The sequence below is a fragment of the Megascapheus bottae genome, chromosome 4 (assembly GCF_031878675.1).
Source record: "Megascapheus bottae isolate mThoBot1 chromosome 4, mThoBot2.hap1, whole genome shotgun sequence".
Taxonomy (NCBI): Eukaryota; Metazoa; Chordata; class Mammalia; order Rodentia; family Geomyidae; genus Megascapheus; species Megascapheus bottae.
The window spans coordinates 82,505,831-82,533,461 of NC_143512.1; the positions used below are offsets into that span (position 1 = coordinate 82,505,831).

At 51.1% G+C, this 27,631-nt stretch overlaps 1 protein-coding gene across 2 annotated transcripts in view; it reads right to left on the reverse strand.

The window, feature by feature from the left end:
* Positions 1 to 3,640: 3,640 nt before the first annotated feature.
* The window catches only part of Tent4a (terminal nucleotidyltransferase 4A), a 36,737-nt gene continuing 12,746 nt past the window's right edge, over positions 3,641 to 27,631 (reverse strand). The window contains exons 2-13 of one of the 2 annotated variants that reach the window (XM_090332146.1): positions 21,902 to 22,025; positions 20,994 to 21,040; positions 19,521 to 19,641; positions 16,937 to 17,044; positions 16,100 to 16,228; positions 13,859 to 14,072; positions 11,758 to 11,884; positions 10,901 to 11,010; positions 10,159 to 10,331; positions 9,582 to 9,740; positions 7,316 to 7,480; positions 3,641 to 5,830 (exon numbers count right to left, since the gene is read on the reverse strand). In XM_090332146.1, coding sequence (XP_090188272.1) covers positions 5,639 to 5,830; positions 7,316 to 7,480; positions 9,582 to 9,740; positions 10,159 to 10,331; positions 10,901 to 11,010; positions 11,758 to 11,884; positions 13,859 to 14,072; positions 16,100 to 16,228; positions 16,937 to 17,044; positions 19,521 to 19,641; positions 20,994 to 21,040; positions 21,902 to 22,025 — 1,669 coding nt within the window. In that variant the 3' untranslated portion in view covers positions 3,641 to 5,638. Of the gene's footprint in view, positions 5,834 to 7,315; positions 7,481 to 9,581; positions 9,741 to 10,158; positions 10,332 to 10,900; positions 11,011 to 11,757; positions 11,885 to 13,858; positions 14,073 to 16,099; positions 16,229 to 16,936; positions 17,045 to 19,520; positions 19,642 to 20,993; positions 21,041 to 21,901; positions 22,026 to 27,631 lie in introns of both variants that reach the window. The other variant, XM_090332145.1, reaches the window with a different exon arrangement.

Below are 27,631 nucleotides of genomic sequence, written 5' to 3' on the forward strand. Positions count from 1 at the left end.
TAAAGAATTTCCCTTTACACAAGGGTGGGGTCACTCAGCCAAAGAACTCGGTGGGGGGGAGGGGGACAGGAAGGCCACCCTGTCCCTAGGGAGGTGTCAGGTCCTCCGACATGCACACCTGACTTCCGGGATCAGTGAATTTTGGCCTTGTACACCATGAAAATGAGCTGGAATGAGCGGGAAGCCCCAGGCAGAGAGGGAGAGGGTCTACACGGTTCCTTCTATGTGGACCTTCCTGTTTTCCTTTGTAGGGTGTCATCCCTCCTTTGGGGCAGATTTGGAGCTTCGGGCCACGCATGTCATGATGGGTCCTGACCACCAGGGGGTGATGTGAGAAAGGTAGTAGGGGATGTCACAGAAGTTGACAGAAGTAAGATGTGAGAGAAGAGGGTGGAGCTGAGACTGTATCAGACACCGGCTCTTTAACTACTGTTGTTGTAAATACCTGGAGGCAAGGTGTGCTCCTTTGGTGAGGCAGGCACACAGAAGGCAACAGGGCCCCAGGACGTGGGCTCAGGCTGTTTACTCCAGGGCTTGCTGGGTGCTTGGATGTGCTCTCCAGTGCAGGATCCACCACCACACTGCAGCCAGGCCTCTGTGGAGCCGCTTCACCTGCTCCACATCTCATTAAACGAAAGAAAGGTGCACTGTGTATAGCTGTAAGAAAAAGAAAACACAAAACAGGTTCAGACCCACAATACAAACTACCCAAGAGGCTGCCATCAAAGTCAAAGCCAGCCCAAACAGAAAAATGCTTGAGACTCTTGTCTCCAATTAACCAGCTAAAGGTTGGAAGTAGAGGCATGGCTCAAGCGGTAGAATACCAGCTGTGAATGGACGAGCTGAGCAAGAGAAACCCTGAGTTCCGGCCCCAATATGAGCACACACGCAACACACACAAATCAGAGCAGTACCAGAAGCATCTTGGGACCATGAGGAAACCCAGTCACTGCAAGGGGGCAGAAAGGTCATTGTTCCAGGATTGGTGAGAGCTGCTGGGCCACAGAGGTTGGCTAGCAGGCTAAGTGTGGGTTTGAAGCTCCCCGAAGGCTGTGCGGGCCCCGCCCCACCCGCCCAGCTGCAGCAGGTGAATGCAGACGCTGAGGTCAGCCCACAGCAAGTCTGTTGAAGCTGGTACAGTCACCAAACCACCTGGGCTGGCTGGCTTTTCTGTGGATGTTTTCAGAGTCCTTCTTTTCCATTTCATTCTTCTGGGGATCCTCTGTTATTGAATTTTACACAACTCTTATCACATGACTGAGTAAAGAATAACAGTAAACAGCGCTGGCTACAGATCAGCTGAGCGGCGGGTATTTGGCAGGAAAGCAGAGGCCTCCAGTGTAGGCCCAGGAGGAGAGATGGCTGGGGGAAGAGTGCAGCACCCCAGTGACCTCCACAAGCACCACAGATGTCCTGGGATTTCATACTGAGTCAAGGGGATGGCGCCATCATTGGAAGGAGCCACAGCTGTCTGAGGATTCCTCCTCCCTGCCAGGCCTCCCCCATGCTCCCCCCTCCCCTTCCCACACACCATGGTCCCTAACCTACAGAATCCTGTGAAACCCTGAATCTCTCCTGTCCCTGGCCTCAAGGTTGTGGGGTAACAGGCTAGGGTTGGGCGGGAGGACAGTGGGTGAGACTACCACATAGGCGCTGGTCTTCTTGAAGCAGATGGGAATGGAGAGGGCAGGAAGAAAGGCAGGCAAGGTCCCAGGCGGGGCTCTGGGGAGCTAGCACTGGGACAAGCTAAGGGCTAGAGTGGCATTCGAGCCCAGCAACTCCAAGCTAGCAACTCCAGAGGCAGCGCTTCCATTTCCCAAGTGCCAGCGCTGGCAGTGCAGCTGAGCCCAGTAGAACCCACGGCACCTGTGAGCCCGCGTGGTTTCATCTCAACCTTCTCAGGGCATGAACTCAGGCAGGAGCAATTCATCTGACAGAGCTCTCAGGAATTGGCCATGACAAAGCCTTTCTTCAGATGCCTCGACAAGAGCACCAAGCAGCCTGTAGCTGTCCTCTGTTCCTGCCCCTGACCTGCTTCTCCTAGAGGATGCAGCTGCTGTGAGCTGGTCTCAGAGCACTGAGGCACTAAGCGGGTGTTCGAGTCTGCTGAGGAAACTTGGACTTGGCTTTTAACACACTTGGCTGGTCCGGTGCAGCATCCAACCTACACATCCGCGTCAGAGATCTGAACGTGCAGAGATGCTCTGAAGGGGTGCCTTGGGGACCTCACTCACGGCCAGGGCTCGGTGGAGACAGGACCCGCAATCCCTGCCCAGGAGACCCTTCAAGACTGGGTTTATCTTACCCAGACCCCACCAGGGCCTTTGATGTAAAGAATTGGCCTTCCTGAAACTAAGCCATGCCTGTAAGGCAAGATGGCGCTGTCCAGGCATTCCTGCATCCCTCGTATCCAGAGCCGGTGAACCATCTCTGTCTCCGTAGGTGAGACACACCTGAGCTGGTTTACACAGCGAGCACGCATCGGATGGTGTCTGTTTAGTGGGAGTGGATGCTTGCTTCAGCCGCTTCCCTTGGCTGGGAATGGCCAGCGCTTACACACTGGACCGGGGTAGGGTAAATCACACCATGCTGACCACCTCTGTGGGACCGGGATTGAAGGTCCCAGCTGGGGCCACATGTCAGCCCACAGGCCCCACCCGGTACCTTTGCAGGGGGACGAGACGGAACTGGCAATGCACTGAGTGGACAGATGGTGATAGGGAGCTGAGGTGGCCTTGCGTGGTGACAGTCAGCTCTGGATAGGAGAGTCCAGTGATGCCCATGCTGTGTGGATGAGGAGGGAACAAGGCCCGCTTGGCCGACAGAGCCCTGCTGTAGGGCTGGTCAGGGCTGTGACACTGGAACCTCCTGGATGCCCATGGCCTCCCACAGGCCACGGGAAAACCCAGAGGGGCCCAAGGGTGACGATTCCATGCTGGCACAGTCTTGCAATTACAGCTCCATCTGCATGTGGACCCTGAGTGGTCACCCCCTTTGGACCCTCTGTGGCCCTGGCCTAAAGGCGTAGAAACACTCGTGGGCTGTGAGCCCCCCAATGCAAGCATCATGAGCTCCGTGCTCAGAGGTCCAAGCCTGCGCTGCAGGGGTGGCGAGGGGGAGCAGTGCTTGGGACCTGCTCTCAGACCTTCACCGCTCATGGTTCCCTCATTCCCCGGAGCACCAGAAAGAAGGGACTGGAGGTGTGGCTCAGGTGGTAGAGCACCAGACACTGAACGAAAACAAGGGTCACATACCGACTTCTTCGAGTCCCGGTCCTGCAAAACAGGAACAGTCTGTGGAACGGGGAATGAGTTACCTGGACCCCAAAGCCCGCCCTGGCAACGCTGGGCACCGTGGTGGAAAACTGTAGCACACAAAAGGGGCCATGCGGCCTGGACACTGAGCTGTCAATTAGCCGTTTCTAGTATACTGGATGGGTTCCTGCAAATGTTCCATGGGAGTGTCAGCCTGTGACGGTCCTCTGGGGCCCATGGGCACCTGGCACGGGCAGGAGGAGCCCACGTGCCTGCCAATGTGCATCCAGACCAGCGCCTGCTCCTTCCCGAGTCCTGTGTCACCAAGACCAGCTAAGCTGGAAGCCACTTGGGTAGCAAGGAAAGCACTTACTCTATCACAAAACTGGTTTTCGAAGTTTATTAAAAATCAAAGAATAGAAAAACTTTACATAAAAATATGTCAATTTTAGCTTCCACATTGTTGTCCACACACACGCACACACACAAATTGAAACATGATAACTCTGTTAGACCTGCAGCGCACAACCACAGTGGTAGCCAGGCCAATTCATTTGGTTCAGGACAGGAATGGACACGGTACCTGGGTCTGGGGAACAAACTTTAAAATACACACCTACAGGCCTCAGGCACCTGCACGGGCCCGAGGTGGCTTCGTCACGTAGGTTTGCAGTCACTATTGCTGATGTGTAGAGATTAGTACATGTCTAAGGATCAGTGATCATAAACACGCTTTATCAATAGGGTCACAATTTAAGTACTTTTAAATATTGTGGGTGACTCTAATCCTCTCAACTGCAGATGCCGTGTGCTGCTCCGCTCGCTCTGTGATGCCTCTGGTGCCTGACAACGCGAGTGGAGGGTGGACGGGCCCTGCGTGGAGCGATAGACCTACACACAGTGCATTCTGGCTGGTGTCCACTGCTCCCACGGCCATCGAGAGCCTCTGTGTGGCACGTCGGTCAGACAGCAGGGCCACCACCAGCCTCCTAGCCCGACATTCTCCACTAGTGGACTTCCAAGACCAACCTACCTGTAGTGTTTAGCAAGGCCAGACTCCCACTTTAAAACCAGGGAGTCCGGGGACCTGCAAGATGCCACCAATTCCCAGGACAACTGTAGTGCTCCGAAAATTCAGGGTTAGGCAGGATGGATATGTTCTTGTTCAGAAAAAGGTAACAAAGACAGTGGTTGTTGTGGCAGAATACACTTGCATAGTATACCTGTATGCTTCTGGCGCTCCTGGGCCCACGCTGGGCTGTGCTCTCCTGCGATACATGAAGATACACCCCACGTGCCCCGAGCAGGGGCGACTGCGGGGATATTTGCTCTTAACAGAACGAATGCATACTGCTATGCAGATTCCTCAACGGAATCAACGTAACTCCTTTCTCCACATTCCTAACACTGGGCACGCCGCCCTGCCCCACAGGCCACACGCCATGCAGTGCGCCCAAGAGCTTCCAGGTTCACATTTTGCTGAAAGATTGTACAACCTTTTCGCCCCTTACAAAGTTATACTTCTGGCACTTTAAATGCTGGATTTGTTGTCTGGTTGGAAAGAACCGAAACATTAGAATTCCTGGTCAGAACAGCCTGAGGCCTCACAGAGCCGTCAGGACAGCCTCCGAGCCCTGGGACAAACACCGGGGCAACGGCCTCCTCACCCACATCTGACCAAAAGAAAAGACGTAAACGTGAAGCCCCAACCCCTCCTGTTACGGTGTTTGATATGACGCCCCTCAGACAACCAGCCAACGTGATGAACCCAACTTAGAAAATGCAACTTGGGAAAGGATCTAAGCTCGTTTAAAAAAAAAAAAATCCCTCCTCCCTTAAATATAACTTATGTGAAAATAGGAAATTAAATAAAAAATATCTGAGTTATTGCACAAATCATAAGTTTTCGATATTTACATAGAAAAACAGTTCCAAAGTTTCAAACAAGATGTGAGGGCAGTAAAACGAGAGCCTCCGACGGGCCTCCCCAGCACGGCCAGCAGGAGCCAGGCCCCGAGCCGGCCCAGACACACAATGGAAGTGCTGCACAGCTCTGGTGCAGACGCACGGGCCGCTGCCACCGAGCCACGCGGCACGCACCCATGCACCCATGCCCGCGCTCCCCAGCCCAGCCTGCTGGAACCCAGAGGCTCCCAGGCGGGCGGGCGGGCAGGCAGGCAGGCGGGCGCACGTCCATGTTTAATAAGGCTTCACAGATGAGCCGGGCAGCTGTTCTGGAAGATGGACGCGACCACCACACAGAGAAACATGCAGAGTGATCAGCAGCGGGCGGGCCCGCCCGCGGCTGAGGTGCTGGATGCTGGTCTTAGTTCCCTGCAGCGCCCAAGGTGGGGCAGTCCGGGGTGGACACAGACTCCCGACCATTATCTGCTCAGGCTCACGGGCAGGCTGTCCCTCGTGTGTGCATGCTTTTTCCTCCTCCAGCCAGTGCGGTTGTACTGGTGGTGTCCTCGGTTGCCGACGGGGGGCCGCACGCCTCCACTGCCCACAGAGCTGTAGCCTCCAGTCTGGGCGTGGCTGTGGGAGCCTTTCATGGACAGTTTCATGCCGTTGTGCTGCTGGAGAGACGGGGGGAAGTGTCAGAACACAACATGGGCTGCGGGCCACATGCTAGCCCCGGGTTCACTGGAGGACAGGCAGGGGGCCCACCCTTCCACCCGCAAGGCCGGAGCCACAGGAAGAGACCGAGGACGACCATCAGGCAGAGCCGGAGCGGACACCGGCATCCCACAGGGCCCTGCAGCCGTCAACCTGGGAGACCCCAGAGTCTCCTCTCTGACAAGGAAGCTCCTTGTCAGGCCTGCCCTGGTCTAGGACCCGCAACCACCCAAGTGGGAGGTGCTTGCCCTGGCCACACATGGGAGTTCCACAAGACAGTGCCCGTCCTCCTGCTCAATTAGCAGAAGAACTAAGATGTGAAACAAGCCAGGTGGAACATGAAGACTATTCTGCTTGCCAATTTATTTGTCTTTTCATTAAGTACATTAGTTTCCAGAAGCAGAGGGATAAAATCAATAAACACGCTTGCCCCACCATAACCCATTTCTGATGGGCATGGTGCTATGAGAAACATCCTGCTGCTAAAGGATGGTTAAGGGTACGCAACTCTTCAGTAAAACCAGAAATTAATGGCAGAAGACCAAAGAACAAATGCTCCAAAATAAATATTAGACCTTTTTTTTTTTTTTTTTTTTGGTGTATGGACAAAGAAGAGTAAGAAAGGGCACTTTTTTGGTTTTTTTTTAGCACGCCAATACTGGAGCAAAACTCCGAGTCTCTTATTACTGCTTACCTTTTCACTTAAGGCTGGCACTCTACCACTTGAGTCACACAACTTCTTTTTTGGTGGTTAGTTCAAGATTAGAGCCTCACAGGCTTTTCTGTCTATGCTGGCTTCAAACCACAATCCTGGGATCTCAGCCTCTTGAGGAGCTAGGATCACAGGTGTGAGCCACCGGTGCCTGGCTGAAGAGTGAGGTGTCAACACTAACAAATGCACCCAGTTACTGACGCCAGAGGCAAAACTCAAATCCTGCAGAACATTCCTGCTAGAAAGCCCAGGTCACAATTCTCCAAGCACATGAAGAGCATGGGGACTTGGTGACAGAAGCCACGGGCCCTTCAGGGCTCCCCTGAGTGCTAGAAGGACAGTGCACTGGGCCTGGCCAGCCAGCACTTAACACCCCCAGGAAGAGGGCGACCAATTGGTAAAGAGCGCAAGGCCAAGGGTGCTTCTTGGTTTTGTCCTCTGCTTCTGGAAAACCACTGTAACTACATTAGCATGACATGAACTTAACAAGTAGATGGGCTTGTTTCAAACTTCAGCTTTATGCTCACCAGTTCAGCAGAAGAACTGAGAAGCCTTGAGACAATGGAAGTATATTCCACGTCAAAATAGTTCAACATGCTTCAAGTTTTGTTTGGGAAAGAGAGATGAAAGACTGGACAGTGACTCTCCCTCTACAACCACTTCTGAGTGAGGACACATGGACACAGCACAGGTAGAAGACTGCCCAAGGGCAGGGTGGAGAGCCACGCACCTTGTGATACACGTGAGGGCTGGACAGTGGGTTGGGGGACGCAGAGGGGATGGCGGGAGAGGACACGTGGTGGACAGCCTTCAGGGAGGTGGTTCCTTCAACGCCAGCCTGTCTGCAAGGAACAGGGGACACTCCGAGGGTAGGTGGAGGGATAGCAAACCTGGTCTAGAAACAAAGAGAGAAACATTCACAACTAACCACAGGAAGGCACCAAGCCCAGGACGTCCCATGAACAACCCACCACATACGGCGCGATAAGGCCACCGGCGTTTCTCAGGACCCAGCAACTGGAAATAAGTCTATGTCTAGACGAGCCCAGGATCCAATTCTAAAATTCACTGAAACCACAGTTAAAAACTTCGCAGCCATCAAAATAACTGGATCTGTAGAAGAGTACCTGCGCCTGGACGAGCACGCTCCTTCCCTTCTGATCCGGGGGACATAGGGGACACAGGGAGGGGGTGAGGAGGGCCAGCTGCAGCTCCTTCCCACCTCTGCTCTTGTTCCCTCCGGAGGCCCCCAACCTTGCCCATGGTAGAGGGGCGCTCAGACATAATGTTCTGGGCGCCAGCAGCACCTCTGCAGGGAGACTGTGGCCCCAAGGGAATGGCTGCCACAGCTGCCAGCCGCCACCAAGAACTGTCCAAGGGACAGAGGAGCAGGGGCAACAGTCAAACACCCCACTTCCTCCACTCTGCTGGACTCTTGTGCTAGGGAAATTTCAGACTTTCCTCTGCTCCCCAGAGAAGGAGGCTCCAGAAAAGCAAGTTCTGTTCTCTGGGATCTCTGGCCTCCAAGTGACTGTGGATCTAAGGACCCCGGCTGCGTGGCTGTGAAACTCAGAAATCCTGTCACAGAGCCAGCAGTCATTCCGTGAGCTCCAGGGAGAGAGGAGCTCCTACGTCAGGGTGGCATTCACCTAAGTGTTCCAGTGGAAGTAAACGTCTAAACACCCTACCGACAAAAAGACCTTGCCTGGCTCTCACCCAGCCACAGATTAGTGTAGATACACACGTGACACCCTTGGCCACGGCACCCACTTGCCCTCATCCCTAGACTCTGCAAGAGCCACAGGAGTCACAGCATGGGACAGAAGAGGAAAGCACTGCCCTCAGCTCTCGTGATGCCAAGAGCTTCCTCTGCGACATCAGACCCAGATGAGACAAATACGTTCAGACAGAATTTAATAGTTTAAACAACTGCCTGAGAATCTTACGTGTCTGCATTAAATGTCTGTGGGTTGTGCTGCGCTTTCTGGGTGCAGACACAAACTCTGTCAAGCACTCACATGCCAACACTCTCACTGTGAAGCTAAGCATCTGAGTGGCTCAACCTCAAGGGTCTGTCTCTGAAGAATGAATGGATCCCCAGCAAAGCCAAATTACAGAAGAGGCCAGTTTTGGGGAGCTGTGTAAACTCAGCCCACATCTCTAAAGCCAGCTTCATTTGCTTTCAAGTAAATCAATGTGCTGCATTCATTCATATGCAGTTCATATGCAGTGTATAAATGACCCCAACACAAAGTTTAGCATTTGCAAAATTCACTTTCAGACTTCTAATTTTAATCCAAATTTAAAAGTAGAACATAGGGCCCAGGAGAGTGGCCTAGTGGGAGTGTGCTCGCCAAGCTTGCACAAAGCCCTGGGTTTGATTCCCCGGAACAACATACACAGAAAAAGCCCAAGTGGCTCTGTGGATCAAGTGACAGAGCACTAGCCTTGAGCAAAAAGTGTCCAAGGACAGTGCACAGGCCCTAAGTTCAAGCCCCAGGACTGGCAAACAAAAAAAAAAAAAAAGTAGTATGTAGTTTAATAGGAAAAGTCTCCAAAATAATAAGAAAAGGATAAATTCCCTCGGTTCATATTAAGATACTAGAAGCCTCACCACTGGGGTGGTGAGGTCAAAGGACTGGCCAGCGGTAGTCTCTCTGCAGATCGCCCAGGACAGCATCTGCTTCCGGATACGGAGGGGCGGGTAGGAAGACACCCAGCATGGCCCTTGTCGGAAAGCACTTTAACACGCAAGAAGCCAGTGGTGTGCGAGGTGCTGAGGTCAGACACCACGGCCTCCACCAACCGTCTCCGAGACTGTCTTCCACAGAGGAATGAACGGGAAGTGAGTTCCACCCACTAAGAAAAACACACAGCGAGGCAAAAATCCTCGGCCTGTCAAAGATGCCAGAGGTCTTTTTTTTTCTAATTCACAGTGGCATCCCCCTCTCCCCCTGCGCTCTGCAGCCACATGCTCAACGCGAGACCACCTGTACCTGACTGCTGGTTGTCACGACCACCGTTCTGGAGGTGCTGGGATGAGGCTTGCAGCTGGGCGCGGGCAGAGCGGTGGGGAGCGAGGCCACCAGCGCAGTCGGTGCTTGCAGGCTGAACTGGTAGACGCCGGGCGTGCTGCAGGGGGGGGTGTCCGAGTCCTAGAACCAGCACAGACAACCTAACAGCTGCTTCTCAGCTATCCAGAGCGCCCACAAACAAAGCCTGCCCCAACTGCTCGCTCTCAGTACCAGGCCCCACTGCCCGCCCGTCACGTCACGTCACAGGCGAGCACACCGAAGGAAGTATTGGAGCACACTTGGATCTCATGTGGCTTTTCACCTCCAAACCGGCTTTCAGAAGCCCACAGCTCGCCGTGTGCTACTGCTGCTCCCAACCAAAAGGCCACGTGAGCAACTAAGACTGGGATTCTCAAGGCCAATGCCGAGGGCAGCCCAGCGCAGACTGAGGGCAGCTGGAGTGCCCACGCCATGCACATGCCACACGCTGAAAGCAAGGTGACCGAGGGGCTATAGAGAGGTCTACAGGAACACATCCTATGACCGAGAGCATACTCACAATGTCACTTCCTGAAAGGGAGGACACGGAAGAAGCAGAGGAGCCCGAGGAGAGGAGCTGAGGGCTGGACAGGGACAAAGTCAGGCGCTGGCTGTAGGGCGAGCCAGGCTCCCGGTTCTGTGCCTGCTCCCCATTGCAAGTGACGATGCGCTCTTTTATCTTAGCCCTGTTGTCTGGGATGGGAACACAGCACAGGTCATGGGAGGGGCCGATGGGAGCCATTCCCCAGGCTTCCCGTTCACCCAGCGTGACGGACAAATGGGGTGCTGCACTTAAATCATCTGATTTTAAACAAGAGTCACTTCCCTAACTGAAAAACATCCGTTTTTGCTTGCCACGGCATGAGTTTGTATCATCTTCACCTGTAGCTTTAAAAAAACTGGAAAAAAAAATTAGGATCCCCCCAAAAAGGAGGTTCTGTAAAAACAGGGACATACTGTATTTCAAAGACATACTAACACAAAAGGACATGAATCCGCTGTAGTTTCTCATGCTGATTACATGTGGAAATGTTCTAGCTTAGTGAAAGGGAACAAAACACCCACTACTCATCTCCTCCCCAGTCCTAGTACGGCCACTGGAGACTTCACGAGCCACAGATGCGTGGAACGCACGCATGGCAGTTCCTCTGGACAGAGCTGCCGAGGGCTCACAGTGCTGCGGGGTCACAGACTGGGGGAGGCAGCTCAAGGGACATCCTCGGCGGGCGGCCAGGCCTTCCCGGGCTGAACGGGCCTCTCACCGAGCTCAGGCGCCGGCGCTGCCGCGTGGATCCTACCGCCCCACTTCTCCTTGATCCACCTCCGGTAGTCGATCACCTCCTGAGTGACTTTGATGATTCTTCCTAAAGTACTAGGAAAGGACAAGGTGTGGCTTCAGCCCCGTGTGACAGGTCCAAGGAGCTGAACCCCTGGGGAGCGCCTGCTTTCTACTTAAGCCCAGGACAGCGCCCAGGCCCTGCGTGTGTCTGTGCACAGGTGCCAGTCCCTTCCCCTGTCCACACACGGCTCTTGGGCAGGGGGTCCCAGCCTTTCCACCCATGATGATCACGGGCCGTCGGTTCCGTGCCCCAGTGCCAAGGACACGGAGGGCTCACACTAGACCCAGGGCTGGCCCTTAGTACGGCTGGTGTGAAGAGCATGCTGCAGCCAGAACCATGGGGAAAGGCAGGCCTTGAAGCCTCTCTACTCCATGGTCCAGCCGGGAACGGGAGTGGAAGAAGCAGAGCGGCACCACCTCCACAGCACTGCTCTTCCTCTCCAGGCCCACTCTTCCCCCACCAGACCACAGCAGCAGAGCAGGGCGCAGGGCAAAAAAATACTCTGAAATGCAGAGTGGACAGCCGTCCACGAGGAAGAAGGGACAGAGCTGAGACCTCAGACCTCCACACAGCTCCAAGTCGCTGCCACCGCCTTCCAACCCAAAACACCCCGATGAGAACGTCATCTACCAGCCCAGCAGAGCCAACTGGAATCTGTGAAACACCTTCCTTTATCAACTGCTCCAGTCTTCTAGGGCAGGACGATAAGAGACGGCAGGGAAGCAGGCCGCCCAAGGAAGGAGAGGGGAGCCAGAACACAGATGCGGTCTCTCCGTTACCTCTCGGAATCCCTGTTGGGATAGGACCTGGCGAGGGGCGACACAGCATGGCTGAGCACGATGTAGGCATAATCAAACACCTGCTTCACCTGCATGGCCCCATAGGAGCTCCGGCCAACGTCATTCCCTGAAACGGAAAGGCACCTGTCAAACTCCCTCGCAGGCCTGAGCTAGTATCCTGGTGTGTCTGTTCTTTCCATGCAGACTACTGTGAGTCCAACTCTCACCGCCAGCACACTTCCAGGCTCTACCAGCAGAGCCTGGCCAGGCCAGCACAAGTATGCAAGGAAAGTAGCGCCTGCGGATGCACCAGCAGTACCCACAGCTCGTGCCGGCGGGCTCAGTGTGCATCGGATTCTGTGCGGCCATGACTGCTACGGTCACAAGGGAGCCAGCAGCGCTGACCTACAGGCCTGGGAGTTGTGCATCACTGCAGGCAGGGCTGAGAGCGGACTCTGGGCGCACTGACATTTAACTTGTGATCATGGAACCTGCAGATAGTAAATCCTTCGGGGAAGAAAGTCCTAGATGTGAACCCTCAGGTGTTAACACTGAATTCACATCCAATCAAACGAGGCCATCACTAAAGTCGTCAAACAGACCAGTCAGCTTCATTTTTACAGGAAATCCACAGGTGTCATACTGCACAAAACAGGGCAGTATGCCTTCACAGAGGAATATACTAAATATTAGCACTTTATGTTTTCTACATTTAAATATAACCCAGTCATAACACGGTTCTTCATTTTTTAACTACAATTAAGCAAACAATTGAGGACAATGGAAGTCTCCAGTTTGACCACACAACATAAACACACAGATGTGAGACACTGCACCCAGTGCAGCCAGGAAATAAATGCTCCAAGACCAGGACACCAACAGTCATCAGCACATTGTCTTTAGGACATTTCTATAAAGTATATCTCACCCAGGGAGCCATACAACTAACAATTATTACTGAATTTGAAGATATGAAAACAAAAATCTACAGAAGCAGAATAATAAAAAGAAACTGACTGCAGATGAAAACTGATGAAAGTGAGGGGGAGAAAGTCCTGCACATTCACCCCACGAGAAGACAGTCTGGCGGACAAATGGACGGCACAGTGAGTCATACAGAAAGCAACATGGAGGGCAGTGTACCTGGAGCTGGCCTTCTCCACCTTTTCTGTCACCTGTCCGTCAATGACTCTATCACCAACAGTAAGAACAGTGTCTCACCTAATAAATGCTCAATAAACATTTGTGGGATTGATAAATAACAGTGTGTTTAACTCTGCTGTGATTTTTTTTTTAATGTAAGCTAAAATTTACATGTGTATCAAAGAATCTCACTGGGTTGGCATAGATTCAAAACAATTCTTGAGCCAGGAGTTTGGCCTAGTGGTAGAGTGCTTGCCTAGCATGCACGAAGCCCTGGGTTTGATTCCTTGGTACCACATACACAGAAAAAGCTTGAAGTGATGCTGCGGCTCAAGTGGTAGAGCGCTAACCTTGAGAAAGCCCAAGGACAGTGCTCAGGCCCCAAGTCCAAATCTCAGGACTGGCCAAAAAATAAAAGTAAGAAAGAAGACTCTTGCCACAGGTCTGGATATATAAATATTGTCCTACATGTGCCAGCAGATATAGCTGACAGAGCCTACATTGGCCTCTTCAATCTGGGCGTCCTTACCCTGGAATGTAACCTACCTACACAGGGAAGGGGCCCGAGCATACTGTTAAAGTCAAGAGGCAAGCTGGTCATCTGTCCGTATGGTAGATATTACTTAAACAAAATGACAGCAACAAATGGCAATATCCACAGAGGGAAAAAAAATGAAGAAATGTCCAAAAAGGAGAGGACAGGACCCTTTGCTTTCTATCTTACTAGCTTCTTTCTAGGGAGTGACGAGTTCGTGGTGAGTCGGCAACACCTCTGAACCTGAAAAATGCGGAGTCTTCTGTTCTTAATTCTGGTTGATACCCAATGTGAACACTTTCAAAGACAGTAATCGCAGTAGGAAGATAAGGCTTTCTGGGCGTGTCACTAAGAACCCTACTGTCCAGAAAGGAAGCTTTACCCAGAGCTGGGCCCTTGGGCTGAGAGGCCTCTTGGCCTTACCAGGCAGCAAGGGATCCTCAATGCAGAGCATGGATGGCCTGTACCCAGTGGTCATGCCTTTCATGACCTCTTCTTTGGCGATATAGGCACCTCCTTCTTTTATTCTAATACCAGTCTTCAAGTAATTAAAATTCCTCCCGTAGAGTTCAAAGAATTCCACAAGAAGCATTCCAAGGTTTTCATCAGCTCTCCGGGCATCGATTCTTGGATGCAACTGTAAAAGCAATGCAGTCACGATTTGTATGGATTCATGTCACTTTCTAAAGAAAACAACATATAGCTGGCCGACTCCAGCACAGAGAGACCTGAGCCGTAGCCTGTCCTAGATGGCAGTCGTACATGTCATCACTTCTGGCAATCCGCACAGTGAGGACCTGTATACAGACATTTCATTTGCCACAAGTTGCCCAATGCTGTCATGCTTGCTTAGCCTGATTTAGTCATCGGGATGGATGGTGGATGCTATCTTGCGCCTTAATAGCGTCGTTCTGAAATGCAACCAGCAGGGGGCAGTGTGACCCTGAAGAGCACTACCCATCCGTTCAGCAAGGAAGTGAAATGATCCATTTTTACTGTGCATAGAGATAATTAGCATCGCCTGACAATATTTATAGCAAACGCATATCCTGCTTGTCATACAGATCAGCATCATCCCTGATGCAGTGTTACGCTTTCACTGTGCGCGTAATGGCCTCATTCTGACCCTGAGCCTGCGTCCCTAGACGAGTCCCGAGTGTCACTGGTGTAAGCCACACGATCCTCGGCAGCCAGGCCTGTGTGCCCACATGCAGCTCTTGTTCTTAAAGAGCAGCCCGTCCATTGCCCTTGTTATCCTCCACGAGCTGAGGAGTGCTGGGCTCAGGGTCTTTCTATTGGGCTGTGTCCAATCGGCAGTGCCACTAGACAGACACTCAAGTCCTGACTGGAAAACCTGTAAACACGCGACTCTCCAAGGAACAGAGAGGACGTTTAGAGCTCGGGAGATTTTGGCTTTTGAGGATTTCAGGATTTCCTCAGTCCATACCAGTTGAGCCTTCTTAGTTTTGTCTCACCTTTATTTCCCTCCTTATTCTTTACTGCTCATCCGGGAGTGAGCCAAGGGCAAGGCCTGGCAGCCTCCTTCTTGTGGCCATCAAGTGAGCATGGCTGCCACAATTAGCCCAGCCCTGAAACGGGCGACGGTGGGCAGACCAGGCACAGGGGCGTGTGACGGCGGGGCCAACCCTACCCGGGCTCAGTGTAGCCTCTACGGGTCCTGAGCCAACCGCCATGACCTTACACATCAGTGCCACAGGAGACACAGGGCATTCATGGCGTAAGAACACCACAGTGCCGTGGCCAATGTGCCACTAAAGTACCCCGAACCAGAAAATGAAGCACAGAGGCTTTTAGTCCAAAGTAGTTTCTAGACACCAGGGAAGGTCTCTGGGGAAAGCAGAAGGCAAACCCACAGGATCAGAGAACCAGAAAACAGAGAGTGCTTGCTGTGTTTCCACGGATGAGCATGGTCGGTGCCCGCCCAGACCTGCTGGCTGAGGCTCTATCCACAGGCTGCCAATGTACCGAGAAACAACTTGACCTGGACCAAGACCCCCGCCACACACACACAATTCCAAAGATAAAGCTAACGGCAGAGAAGAATGCCACCATGCCTCGGAGGAACACGGGGACAAGGTTTTGTAACGAATGGGACGCCTGTTCTAGAAAGCGTAACCAAGCACTCAATGTTTTAATTAACTCAGCCACCACTTGATACATTTTAGAAAGTACAGGTACAGCTAAATACTGAACCTTGTAGTGTTCCGTACTTAGACAGGTCTGCTACCAGAGATTTTCCATAATACTTAGTAGTCAAGAAATACAGATCAGAGATGATTCAAGGGAAAATATTGATGTTCCATCAATTTCACAAGGTTTTAAATTATGCCCAGATGAGGTATAAAATATTTCTGAAAAAAAATTTTTTTTTCAGAGTTAAGTCACAGATAAGTAGCAGACAAACAGCTTTGTATCATCCAGGAAGCAACAAACTCTTCCTGAGCTCTGACAGACACCATGTAACTCCCGGGTACCTACTACATCCAGACTGGAAGTCACAGCAGCATGGCGGCAGGGAGAGGAGGAGTCAAGCTCTGTCCAACCGAAGAACCCAGGAGGGGAGGGACAACACGGCTGTACAGGCTATACAGGAAGACAGCATCCTTCCACACCCCCGCCCAAGCGTCAGGGCACACCACGTACCTGCAGAAAGCTGATGGCCATTAAAATGAGGCTGTACGAGCTGATGCCGCCTGTGAAAACTTCGTTCAGGTCCCGCTGCAGGAGAAACTGCTTCAGTACCAAAATCAGGTAAGGCAGCAGGGAGTATTTCTGCAAATTTCCAAAGAGTAAGATTTACTGTTAGTTAAAACACTGGTGAGGAACATTAAGAGTGAAATCCTCCTGCACACCTGAAGGGTCTGGGAGACCAAGGCGTCCACTTCCTGCAGGTCATGTGAGAACCGGGGTGCGGGGGGGGGGGGGGCTCCTAGCACAGACGCCCAGGGGCAACACACAGGCGAGGGGCACAGAAAGCAGATGGCTGGACATGGGCAGGAGTTGAAAACACTCCTCAGAGCAGACGCTGACGCAGGACAGGGGAACCGAGGGCGCCAGGATTCAGGTCACAGGGCTGCATGGCCTGCGAGCTCCTAAGACGCACTGGCCTGGTGCTCACGAGCTAAGCCTAGCCTCACCCTGAGCGCCAAACCAAGCTGAACTACATCCTGGCTGGGGAAGCTTCAGGGACCCAGGACTAGACTCGGGACGACGAGCCACCCAGAGCCAGGCATCACTTCGCAGTTCTGAGGAAGGGCATTTTCACACCCATTTTCTGGTAAGGCTCAACTTCAAGAGATGACCACTGAAGAAAAGCAAATCGCAAAGACGGCTATGGAATCCCAAAGGATCTTCAGGAATGGTATTACAGGAGAACGGTCTCAGCGCACAGCGGGCCGTACTGTTCATGATGCCTGTTAAGCTGAGAAGTGAACCCAGTGTAATTTCAGGCCCCCGCCTTTACAAAGCCTTCAGCAGTACCTTCATATAATTCTTGATGAACTCAGCTGCCCGGACGCCAGTCTCCACGTTAAAGCTGATGTCCACTTTCACGTCAGTCTCCTGATCCGTGAGCTTTATTATAGGAACCTAAAAGATTCAGTTTAAAAAGCCATTGGTCATAAGAATGTCTCCAACATCGCACTGATTTTGTTTTCTTTCTTATTTTTAAAAAGGGATTAAGAGGGCCGGAAGCATGGACTAGTGGTAGAGTGCTTGCCTCGCATGCACGACGCCCTAGGCTTCATTCTGTGATACCACATACACAGAAAAAGCCGGAAGTGGTGCTGTGGCTCAAGTGGTAGAGTGCTAGACCTGAGAAAGCCCAAGGACAGTGCTCAGGCCCTGAGTTCAAGCCCCGGGACTAGAAGAAAAAAAGGGGGGGAGGGTTGAGAGATCATGAAACCCAAATTTTCACAAGAAGAGGACTGAGCAGGGAGTTAATCTAGTGGGCCTGGAGTGTTCAGAGCCCCCTGCTCCTCTGGAGCTCAGCTGGAGGAAGAGGGAATGGCAGAAGAGGAGCAGCCAGAGTTACAGGGAGGCAAGGCCCCCCCCCACACACACACACATACACAACAGCCACGCCACAATACCTGATGGTGGGTGCTCTTCTGCCTGTGAGGTTTTGGAAGAAAAACGCCTCTGCCCACCCCCCCACACATACACACACACACTTGTCTGTGAGTTATTTTGGAATGGTTGTTCCAAACCTTCAACAGAAATCTCACCCTGAGCTCCTGAGCCCAAGATGTCACTGTGAGGGGATGGACAGTGAGAGAAGGGTCAGCAGCTGGACCAGCACAATGACATCCACAGGGAGGGGACTCTGCCCTGTGTGCCAGACCAGCAAAGTCACAGGGATTTAGGCAGTTACGCAACACTACTCGGGTACCATCCCTCGTCCAGAATGCTCTGGAATTCAGGAAAATCAGCCCCTCTTCAGATCCTTTACCTCGATGAAGTAAAACCTGAGAGAAATTTCCACCTGCTTAGCTTTTCAGAGGGCTTCATATTCTTCAACTGCACAAACATGAATGGTCAAAAAAGAGGAAGTCAGAGGGCCAGGGATGGCCAGATCTCTCCCTGGTGTGGGAAAATGGACAGGGCCGTGGCTATAAAGTGTGAAAGACAACAAGAGTCTGCCACTGAGAATGTCTAGGAGCGCTAAGTTCCGATGGCCTTAAGTACCTTAGAAGGTGGCCAAAGCTCATCGGGAAGAGGTCAGATGAGCACAGAGGCCGACCCCGGCCTGGAGGCAGACAGCTCTGGGGTACGGCCAGAGTGGGGAACAGTGCAAGCACTCTGTGAGGATGCTTTTCAGAGCCCAAGTTAAAGGCAAACTACCTCCCAACTCAATCAAAAGCACCCACAGAAATCAGGCACGGGAGAGAACAGAGAGCCCCGACTCATCAGATCACCAGTGACAGAATGCAATTCCCTGCAACTTGCACCAACGTGCAATTGAGAGGACAGACCACAGCGCTGGCAAGCTCACGACTGCCTCCTAGTAGACAAGCGACTTGCAAGTCCTGTGCAACTTCCCATCTAATCTCTGGGGGGAGCAGGAGGCAGAACTGGAGCTTGAACCCCAGGGCTGGTAAGCACATGCCTAGGAAATGCTTTACTACTTGAATTAGGTATGCTTCCATTCCGGGGGGCTTTGCTTTTCTGATCGGCTCTTGCACTTCAACTGAGGGTTGACCTTGGACTATGTCATTCCACCTATGCCTCCTGCAATGCAGAGCTCACAGGTGTGAATCCCTACACTATGCACTTCTGTAATTTGAGATGCAGTTTCACTTATTCCCACCATCTTCCCACCATGGCCTCCCAAGCCGATGAAATAACCTGTGTCTTTCTCTAATCACAATAACTCTAACCCTGAACAAACAGACATCATAGGTAGTTGCACTTGTCAGGTTCTCTCCAGCTTTCCCTGAGTCCTTTCTCATTCGCAGATACATTCTTCGAGCAGTAAGAAGAGCAGGAAAGTTTGCTTTCCTTTTTCTTTACCAGTCCTGGGGCTTGAACTTAGGGCCTGGGCACTGTTCCTAAGCTTATTTTGCTCAAGGCTGGCACTCTACCACTGAACCACGGTTCCACTGCCAGCTTTTTTTTTTGCTGGCTATGTGGAGATAAGAAACTCACAAACTTTCCTGTCTTGGCTAGCTCTAAACTGTGCTCTTTAATCCCTGAGTAGCTAGAATTACAGATGTGAACCACTGGCACCGGCTACTTTTCCTGATTCTTTTCATATGATGACCTGAGCTACACAGTCCAGAATAAGCAGCACTAAATACAATGTGGAGCTCCCCTCTCAAGCTTCTCCTCTCCTCCTTCCTCTCCGTCTATCACGCACTGGGCATCTCTCAGGGCGGGAGTAAGCTGAAGACCGCACAAACGCCAACAGCCTGGATTATCATTAAACATTTCTCAACCGGTAATCATGGAAATGAGCCACACCAAGGAGAAGCTGCCATCGAGCACCTGCCGTGCCTGATACCAAGGAGATGATGCAGCGTACAGAGGCCTCCCGCAGGGCCAAAGGTCTGGGCTTGACACTTACGGTGGCTTTGTCGAGGACTTTGATGGAGCAGGGTTCCGCCACATTGTGCTTCCGCAGGGCCTGCTCCAGCAGCTGCAACGGAGGACGCTCCCACTTTCCAAAGACCACCAGATCTATGTCACTGGACAGAAGAGAGAGGCACATCAGCCACTGCTGGCCGCCCCGCGCAGGGCTCGCTGCCTCCCTCTCCCCACCAAAGCTCCTTGCCCTCAGGGAGATAAGCTATGGTGATGGTAGAGGCAGAAAGCAGAAAGGTCACAAGAAGTCCACCTAGCATGGACATGCTGCTGTCCAAACCAAGACACGGCCCGTGCTTCCAGACACCCACCACCTATGCCGTCTGCCTGGCCTGTGCTTGCTGGCCCATGTCCCTGAGCACCTCCAATCTGTTCAGCAACCCATGTTCCCAAATCCTATTGTCATCTCCACTTCCATCTCCAAATGCTAAGTAGCAATGGGTTAACAGAAACTTCTGATAAATGATGCACACGGATAGTTAAAATCCTTCATGATGGGGGCTGGGAGTTTGACCCAGTGGTAGAGTGCTTGCCTAGCATGCATGAAGACCTGGTTCAATTCCTTGGTACCACATAGATAGAAGAAAAAAAAAAGCCAGAAGTGGTGCTGAGGCTCAAGTGGTAGAGCTCTAGCCTTGAGAAAAATCCAAGGAACAGTGGTCAGGCCCTGAGCTCAAGTCCAGGACTGGAAAAAAAAAAAAAAACAAAACTTCATGATGAAAACAAAAAGCATATGAATTTCCAATCTGCTATCATGCAAAAACCCTCACAAAATACTGTTTAAGTATAGTTGTATCGTCATCAAAACTCTTATAGTCACTTGTTCCAAAATGTGTACAAATCACAAATCACAGCAGCCTCCACTGTACACACTAACCAGTCCACTAAGGTCTGCTCTTCAAAACTAATGCTGAAATAAGACTGCCACTACAACAGCACCGAGAGGCACAGCCTTTACAGGGTGACTGGCTAGATGCCAGGGCCGCCATCCAGGATGGGGTTACTTGTGAAGAGGCAGAGTTTAGCCCCTTTTCTCCTTTCTACGTGATGCCCACTATCAGGTTATGATACAGCAAGGCTTCACCAAACATGGCCCCTTGATCCTAGGCTTCACGGCCTCCAGAACTGGGAGCCAAATGAGCTTCTATTGTTAATTCAAGTCTGTTCTACTACCGCAGTGGAACCAGACTAAGTCTTCTATTCCCCTTCCTGTTTCTAGTGCTCTCTAGCAAATCGCTCAAGAAGAAAAAAATGCCAGCCCACCAATCCCCTGCCATAACACCGCATTTCATGTTCTGCCAATTCCCTTCTGTGTTACCCATCTATCTCCTCAGCGGGCACTTCCAGCTGCAGATCCAGTTACAAGGAACATGCTTTTAGCCCTTAATGAGCTCACAGAGCCACCCACCTCAGTCCATGTGAGCGCCCAGCTCACGCAGGGAGACCCGATACTCACCTCGTGGGAAGATAGAGACCTGTACTAAAGCTGCCAAAGATCTGCACCTGAAAAAAAGCAGGACTGTCTCACAGATCGAGCAGGCATACTTTCTTCACACCTCACAAACCCCTGCCTAAGAACTCAAGTCACTTTGGAAATGTCTTCTGCGCTTACAGGATATCAAACACAAGGAAAATATTTAAATGAGAATTCACTGATGAAACAATGAATGTCCTCACCATTATCAATTCAAACTAGCTCAATTCTCAGAGCCTGTCTGCGGCCCGTAACTAAGGGGCAGGGGCAGAATTTTTCCTTGGCACTGAAGTTGAGATGCAAAAGTGCATTCATGTTGTAAGTGAAGGTGCTGAGAACCCCGGGGGCACTGCAGCCGGGCCAGCAGCTCCCATTAGAACGCTGGTCCAACATCCTGAGGTCAGGCCACTGGTAGGGAAGGTGGACTGGCCAGGACGGGGACTCCAGGCGGTCAGCCTCCCAGTGCCCAAGGACAACACGATGTGTGTGCATCTCGTCTCAATGAACACTTATCCGTGCACGTGAGAGTGACATCTAAGAAATACTCCCAGTCTTTACAAAGTGATCCCATCACACTGTACGCTTCTCGGTGTGGGGACAAGGAGTGGAGGCAGAGACAGGATAAAATGTCTGAGGGGAAGGTGACTTTAAGGCAAGGATTTTCACACCACTTGTACACAATCCCTGCATCCATGGCCCTGGCATCCGTACATGAGCCACCACAGCGGGGACACGCCGGAGTTGGCCATTCGGCAGGGACATGGTGGAAGTGGAGAAAGTGCATGCCTACTAACAGGAGAGCCAGAGAAAGAGATAGGTCTGTGTGTCCACTGAGCTGGGGCAATCACAGGGCATTCAATGGACCTGCATGAGCTATGCATGATACCCACGTCAGCCGTTGGCCAGAGGTCTTTCACCACAGTTTCAATCCGTTTCACCACCTCCCTTCTCATGGCTGCTTCTTCAGGACACGGGGACATGAAGTTATAAAAGTCAATTATTTCCTCATGCAGCCTAGTGGAGCAAAGAGAAAAACACAAGAGTTACAATTAAGCAGAACCATCCTTTCCATTCTACTCACAGATCAGTAACAGATGAAAACAGAACATTTCTAGCACTAGGATCCCTTCTTTTCTCTCATAAAGTGCATAATCAAAGGAAAACTACGGTGGACCATATTACAAGAAGGATCCTAGTGCTAGAAATGTTCTGTTTTCATCTGTTACTGATCTGTGAGTAGAATGGAAAGGATGGTTCTGCTTAACTCTGTAATTCTTGTGTTTTTCTCTTTGCTCCACTAGGCTGACATGACGGAAATAATTGACTTTCTATAACTTCATGTCCCACGTGTCCTGAAGAAGCAGCCATGAGAAGGGAGGCTGGTGAATCGGATTGATCAGCCTCATCAGGAAAACCTCTGGGCCATGAGGGGAACTACGGAACAAATGGTAGATGGCTAACTTTGAGCCCAAAGCTAAGATGCATGCTCAGGACCCGAGCTCAAGCCCCAGCATACATACACACAGACACACAGACACATAGACACACATACCACACACACACATACACACATACACATACACACGCACACACACACATACATACACACAGACACACACGCAAAAGCATATACAGGTTAATCCCAGAATTCATAACCAATCTAGTCCAGCTACTTCCATAGTAAATTGAATAATAAAGTACTCAACACAAAGCTTAAACATGGTCAGTGTCATACTAAAATGAGAGCTTGTGTGGTACAGGGCATATCTTTTTTTTTTTTGTCTGTCACAGGGCTTGGCCTCCGGGCCTCGGCACTACCCCTGAGCTCTTCAGCTCAAGGCTACTAGCCCTAGAGCCCTATATAGCACCATTTTGGCTTTTCTAGTGGTTAATTGGTCTTTAGTGACCGGGTTGGCTTTGATCTATGATTCTTGAATCTCAGCCTCCTGAGAAGCTAGGATTATAGGTGTGATCTTATTTCACAGTGTGGCGTTCGTGTGATGTGAATCTGCAGCTAAACGATCATCACCCTCCACTCCATCCCCAGAGACCAACTTGAAGTCAGCACTGCATACTCCCCACAGGAGACTCGAGGTGCAGCAAGTGCTAGTGGCACCTCCAGGACCCCACTGGTGGGAACTCACCCGTGGTGAGAGGCCTCACTTGCTGGACAGTCTCGGCTTGTCTCTGGGAAGGAATTCTATATGATGTAATTCTCAACACTTCCCCAAGCCATAGCATTTCTGATGTGACCAGCCACAGGTTGTTAGATGCACAATGGTGGGAACAGTCGGGTGCCAGTGGCTCATGCCTGTAATCCTCGCTACTCTGAGGAGGCTGAGATCTGAGGACTGTGTTTCAAAGCCAGCCTGGGCACTGTGAGACTCTTATTGCCAATGAACCACCAGAAAACCGAAGTGGCACTGTGGCTCAAGTGGTAGAGTGCTAGTCGTGAGCTGAAGAGCTCAGGGACAGCGCCCAGGCCCAGAGTTCAAGCCCTAGGATCAACAAGATTGAAAAAAAAAAAAATGGTGGTAACTATGAGGCATTACATGAAGTAGTTTTTCAAAATACAGATCCAGCTGCAAGACTTGTGGAATAAAGCGTCTACCTCTTTTCAACAGTGATTGATCAGCAGCCCCCATCTCCAGCAGTTCTACCGGCCAAGTTGCAGACTTAGTAAAGCTACACATCGCGTCACCCAGCCAGGGGGGAGTCCCACACAGCCCTTTTACTAGCCAGGTTGTCCAGACAAGTGTTCTTCACCTGCCCTTAGGCTCTGAGGATCCGTGTGGCAGCTTCTGCCCACTGTGTCAGAACTGGAATATCCAGGGAGCCCAGAGCAAGGCAGCCAGTTTCAAGTGACAAAGCTTGGGCAGGAAGGCAACCCAGTGCCATGTGTTCAGACACTGCTACTGTTAACTGCAGGGAGCCCTGTCTTGATACTCCATGACTGAAGCTTCTCTTCTGCTGAGGCACCCGGCTGTGGGCATGCCAGGAGAGGACACATGAACAGAGCTTGCCACAGCCCTGCAGTGGTGGCTTTCCACCGTGTCTTGGGTTTTAGCCTTAGTTTAGCTTTGTAGAGTGCAGAAAGGGGGTGGGGGGGGCTATCAGGAAGCAAGAAAATTCCCACCTGAGTTCAATCTGGAAGACAGGTTCCAGGCGGAACCACGAGGAACAAGCCTGAGTGGTTCAATGACTTCCTATTCCAAAAATGAGGGAAACCGTGAAGTCACTGGAGAAAAGAACACAAAAGCACTACATTCTGGTGCTCTGTTCTACTAAAAATTAGATCACTTCCTGAGACTACCAATCCATTCAAAAGGTAAAGACTATCACATGTACAGTAGGTCTCACGAACTTCTGCCTTTAGAAGCTAATATGGCTCTCATTTGTCTAAATTTGAATCTGAGCCAGGGAGGACAGGATGAAGGTGTGGGTTGGGGTTCTGCAGCCCCACCCCCCATCCCTAAGACTCTGGTGCCCCCCTGCTAGCAGGACTGATGGACTGTTTCATTGATTCTTTGTGATAGGGGGATGAGAGGATGCCAGGTATGGAACTCAAGCAGGACTGGATGGAAAGGTAACAGCTGTGCCAGGGAAGGTAAAGACACAAAACAAAGGGCCTCGGGCAGAGCCCACAGCCTGATGAAGCAAGGGGGCCTTAAAATAGCTGTAGAAGCAACAAAGAACAAAACAACCCATGAGTAAGAGTGTGCCAGCGTCTGTGTGAGAAACCCACCGTGGCTTTGCCACTTAAGCAGTGCCTCTAGATTTCAGATCTACTCTTCTAGCAGTGGACAGTCAGAAGTCAGGTTTCATTCAGCATTTTCTTCAGGAAAAAGAAAGGTCAATAAGAAAGAGCCACCCTCCTCTGGTTTTAAGGGTGTCCTTGGATTTCGTCTGTGTCATTCTGTCATCATGTTCTGGCATCCTCTCCTCACTAAGAGCTGGCCTCTATTGGACTATGGCCGCCCTGTCCCTGCTAGTTTCCATAAACCCTGAACCATCAAGGTTCTCCTCAGTGCTTGGATTTGCCTGGATCAACCCTCAGAACTCCTCTCACAAATCCGGTGAATTCCAAATGCTCAGTGATTTATAAACTAGATTCAACTCTGTTCACAGTGCTTCACACTATAATATAAAATACAGTCGAATACACTGTGCTCAATTGTTACTTCATTTTCTTTTTTTTCCCTTCCTCCAACTCTTCCTTCCTAAGCTTCGAGATCGGTGATTTCTCTGAAACCAGATCTCCCTCCCTTCAGTCCCAATATTCATAATCCGTATTCTTCCAGAAAACAATACATGCATCAGTCAGTAAATGCGGCTGCATGTCACTGTCCTTCGTAGATTTTCACATGCATTGATGCAGTTACAGTAAAGTAACTGATTCGGACTCCCCAGGGTTGCTGGGGAGGGCTGGATTTGTGTTCTCCTCTTTACTAACTAGCAGAACGGGCTGCTGAGCAAATGTCCACGTACCACACCGGGTGAGTGAACTACTCTCCTATGCAGAGGGTTGGGCGGACCACCGCTTCAAGGCAGCCTGCTGCTGGAGCAGCTAATGAGCTCATTATAAATCATTTTATCTGGTTTTCAATTGTGTTACATACCAACTAGTATCTACACAATTAGGAAAACACGAGTCAGACCTTCAATCCTGACGGCTTTTAAAGCAAGTGGAGGGACATGGCTAGGCACTGTGAGAACGGTCCACGTTCCCAGAACTCCTGGGAGTCGCTGCCAGTGACTGGCCCTAGCTCCTCCCCGCCAGGGCAGGGGCCTCTGGTGCTTCCCGCACAGGGCTCTGAATGATGCTGCAGGCATGTGATTTTCAAATGTGAATGGGGAGCAGGGTGAGGGCCTAGAAGAGCCAACTGCTGGGAGGCCTGACAGCCCAGGGGCTGTGAGCAGCACAAACTGGGCAGGAGTCAGGTGGAGAGGTGGGGCTAACTCCCTAGGACAGACAAGGCCAACTTATGGTTAGAAAGATTAGAACAGCCTGCCAATACGGGAACCACAGTCCATTCACATTCAGCTCTGAGTAGCCCAGCTTTCCCTCTGAGATCAGACCTAGGGAGCATGGAGCAGTTCCAGTCCACAGGCCCTCCAGAGCCCAATCTCAAGGTGAGCAAGGGTGCCTCTGTGCATGATGTGAGACATAACACAACTATTGAGCAAAGCAAATCCAGACATGCTGCAAAAGGGAGCGAAGGCAGAGACCAATCAATCCTGGGAGAGAACACCACAGCAGACTTCTCTTCCCCTCAGCACAGAAAGCAAGAGCTTAGGTGTGTGTTTCCAGTAGCTAAAGCAGGACAAAGGTATGCAAACCAGAAATCTGTGCTCCTGGCAACCCAGGGCTAAGGAAGAAAATTCCTGCGGGTAAGAAGCTGTAAGCAAACCAGGTGCACCACCAGGTGGGGATGAAGCAAGCGCCAGCACTCCAGAACGCCAGGGCACTGATACCCAGAGCAAGGTTTATGGAAACTAGCAGGGACAGGACAGAGCAAGGTTAACTTTTCTCAGAACCATGTCCCTGAGCCACTTTCCATCACAAGCCTGGGAGACTGTTCTCCACAGTTGTGGGTTACGGCAAACTTGGGTGCAGGCAGCCCTCCTTAATACTTAGTACATCTTTTAACAGGACAAGAAGCACCCCAAGTATTTAGGGGGTTCACAGCCTCCTAATACTGGCATCTGAAGGGATCCATGATGCAAAAGGGACCTGCAAACACCACACACGCTGCAGCCAAGAGAAAAGACAGGCGCTGGGAGAGGTCAGGAAGGTATTCACCAAGCCACATGCTGACTGCCCTTCCTGGCTACCCCAGGGCCACCTGCCACCGGCCTTGCCATGAAGCCAGCACCACTCTGCCCTCCTGCAGGACCTCTCTATGAGCCTGTGAGGAAACCAAGCCCAGTGTGGAAGGCAGCCAGGGCTGCCTTTGCTAGTTGGAGTATCCAGACCTTGTTCAAAATTAAAATAGCCAAGTCTTCTCATCTTTTCAGAAGTCCTCGCATTGGATGCTTGATGATACATACCAGAGCCACTGTTGAGGCTCTGTATGTAATTAGGAGGAAGGAGCATGAGGACATTGGGATTCTGGGATATTACAAAGAATCAACATGCCATCATTTATGTTATCTCTTTCCAGTTCTTGAAGCAAACACTTGTATTTTGTGTATTCTATAGAGGAGAAAGCTAAGCAAGCACCAAGACCACTGGGGTCTTGAGGAAGAGACCCTTCAACAGACGTTCTTACTGAGTTGAGTTCTTTCACAAAGTCAACTAGAAGTATGATTTTCCAGTTGTTTAGGAAAAAATAACTTTTATCTGAAATTGGATAGGGAACAAGGGAAAACAAGATGAGGGGTGGGGGTCGGGGGGGGGAGGGAAATGGGGACCAAGACATGTGAAAGGGTATCAATGTATGGGAATGAATGCACCATCTATCTGGAAAATATCATGTAACCCTTCTATTAATTACAATAAAAAATATATGAAAAAATAACTTTTAAAAAGCAATGTTAGTATTCTAAATACTACACTGTCTTTGCCCTCAGCCATGAGAAGCGTCAGGCAGATCACTGAACTCTGCTTCCTTTTGTTC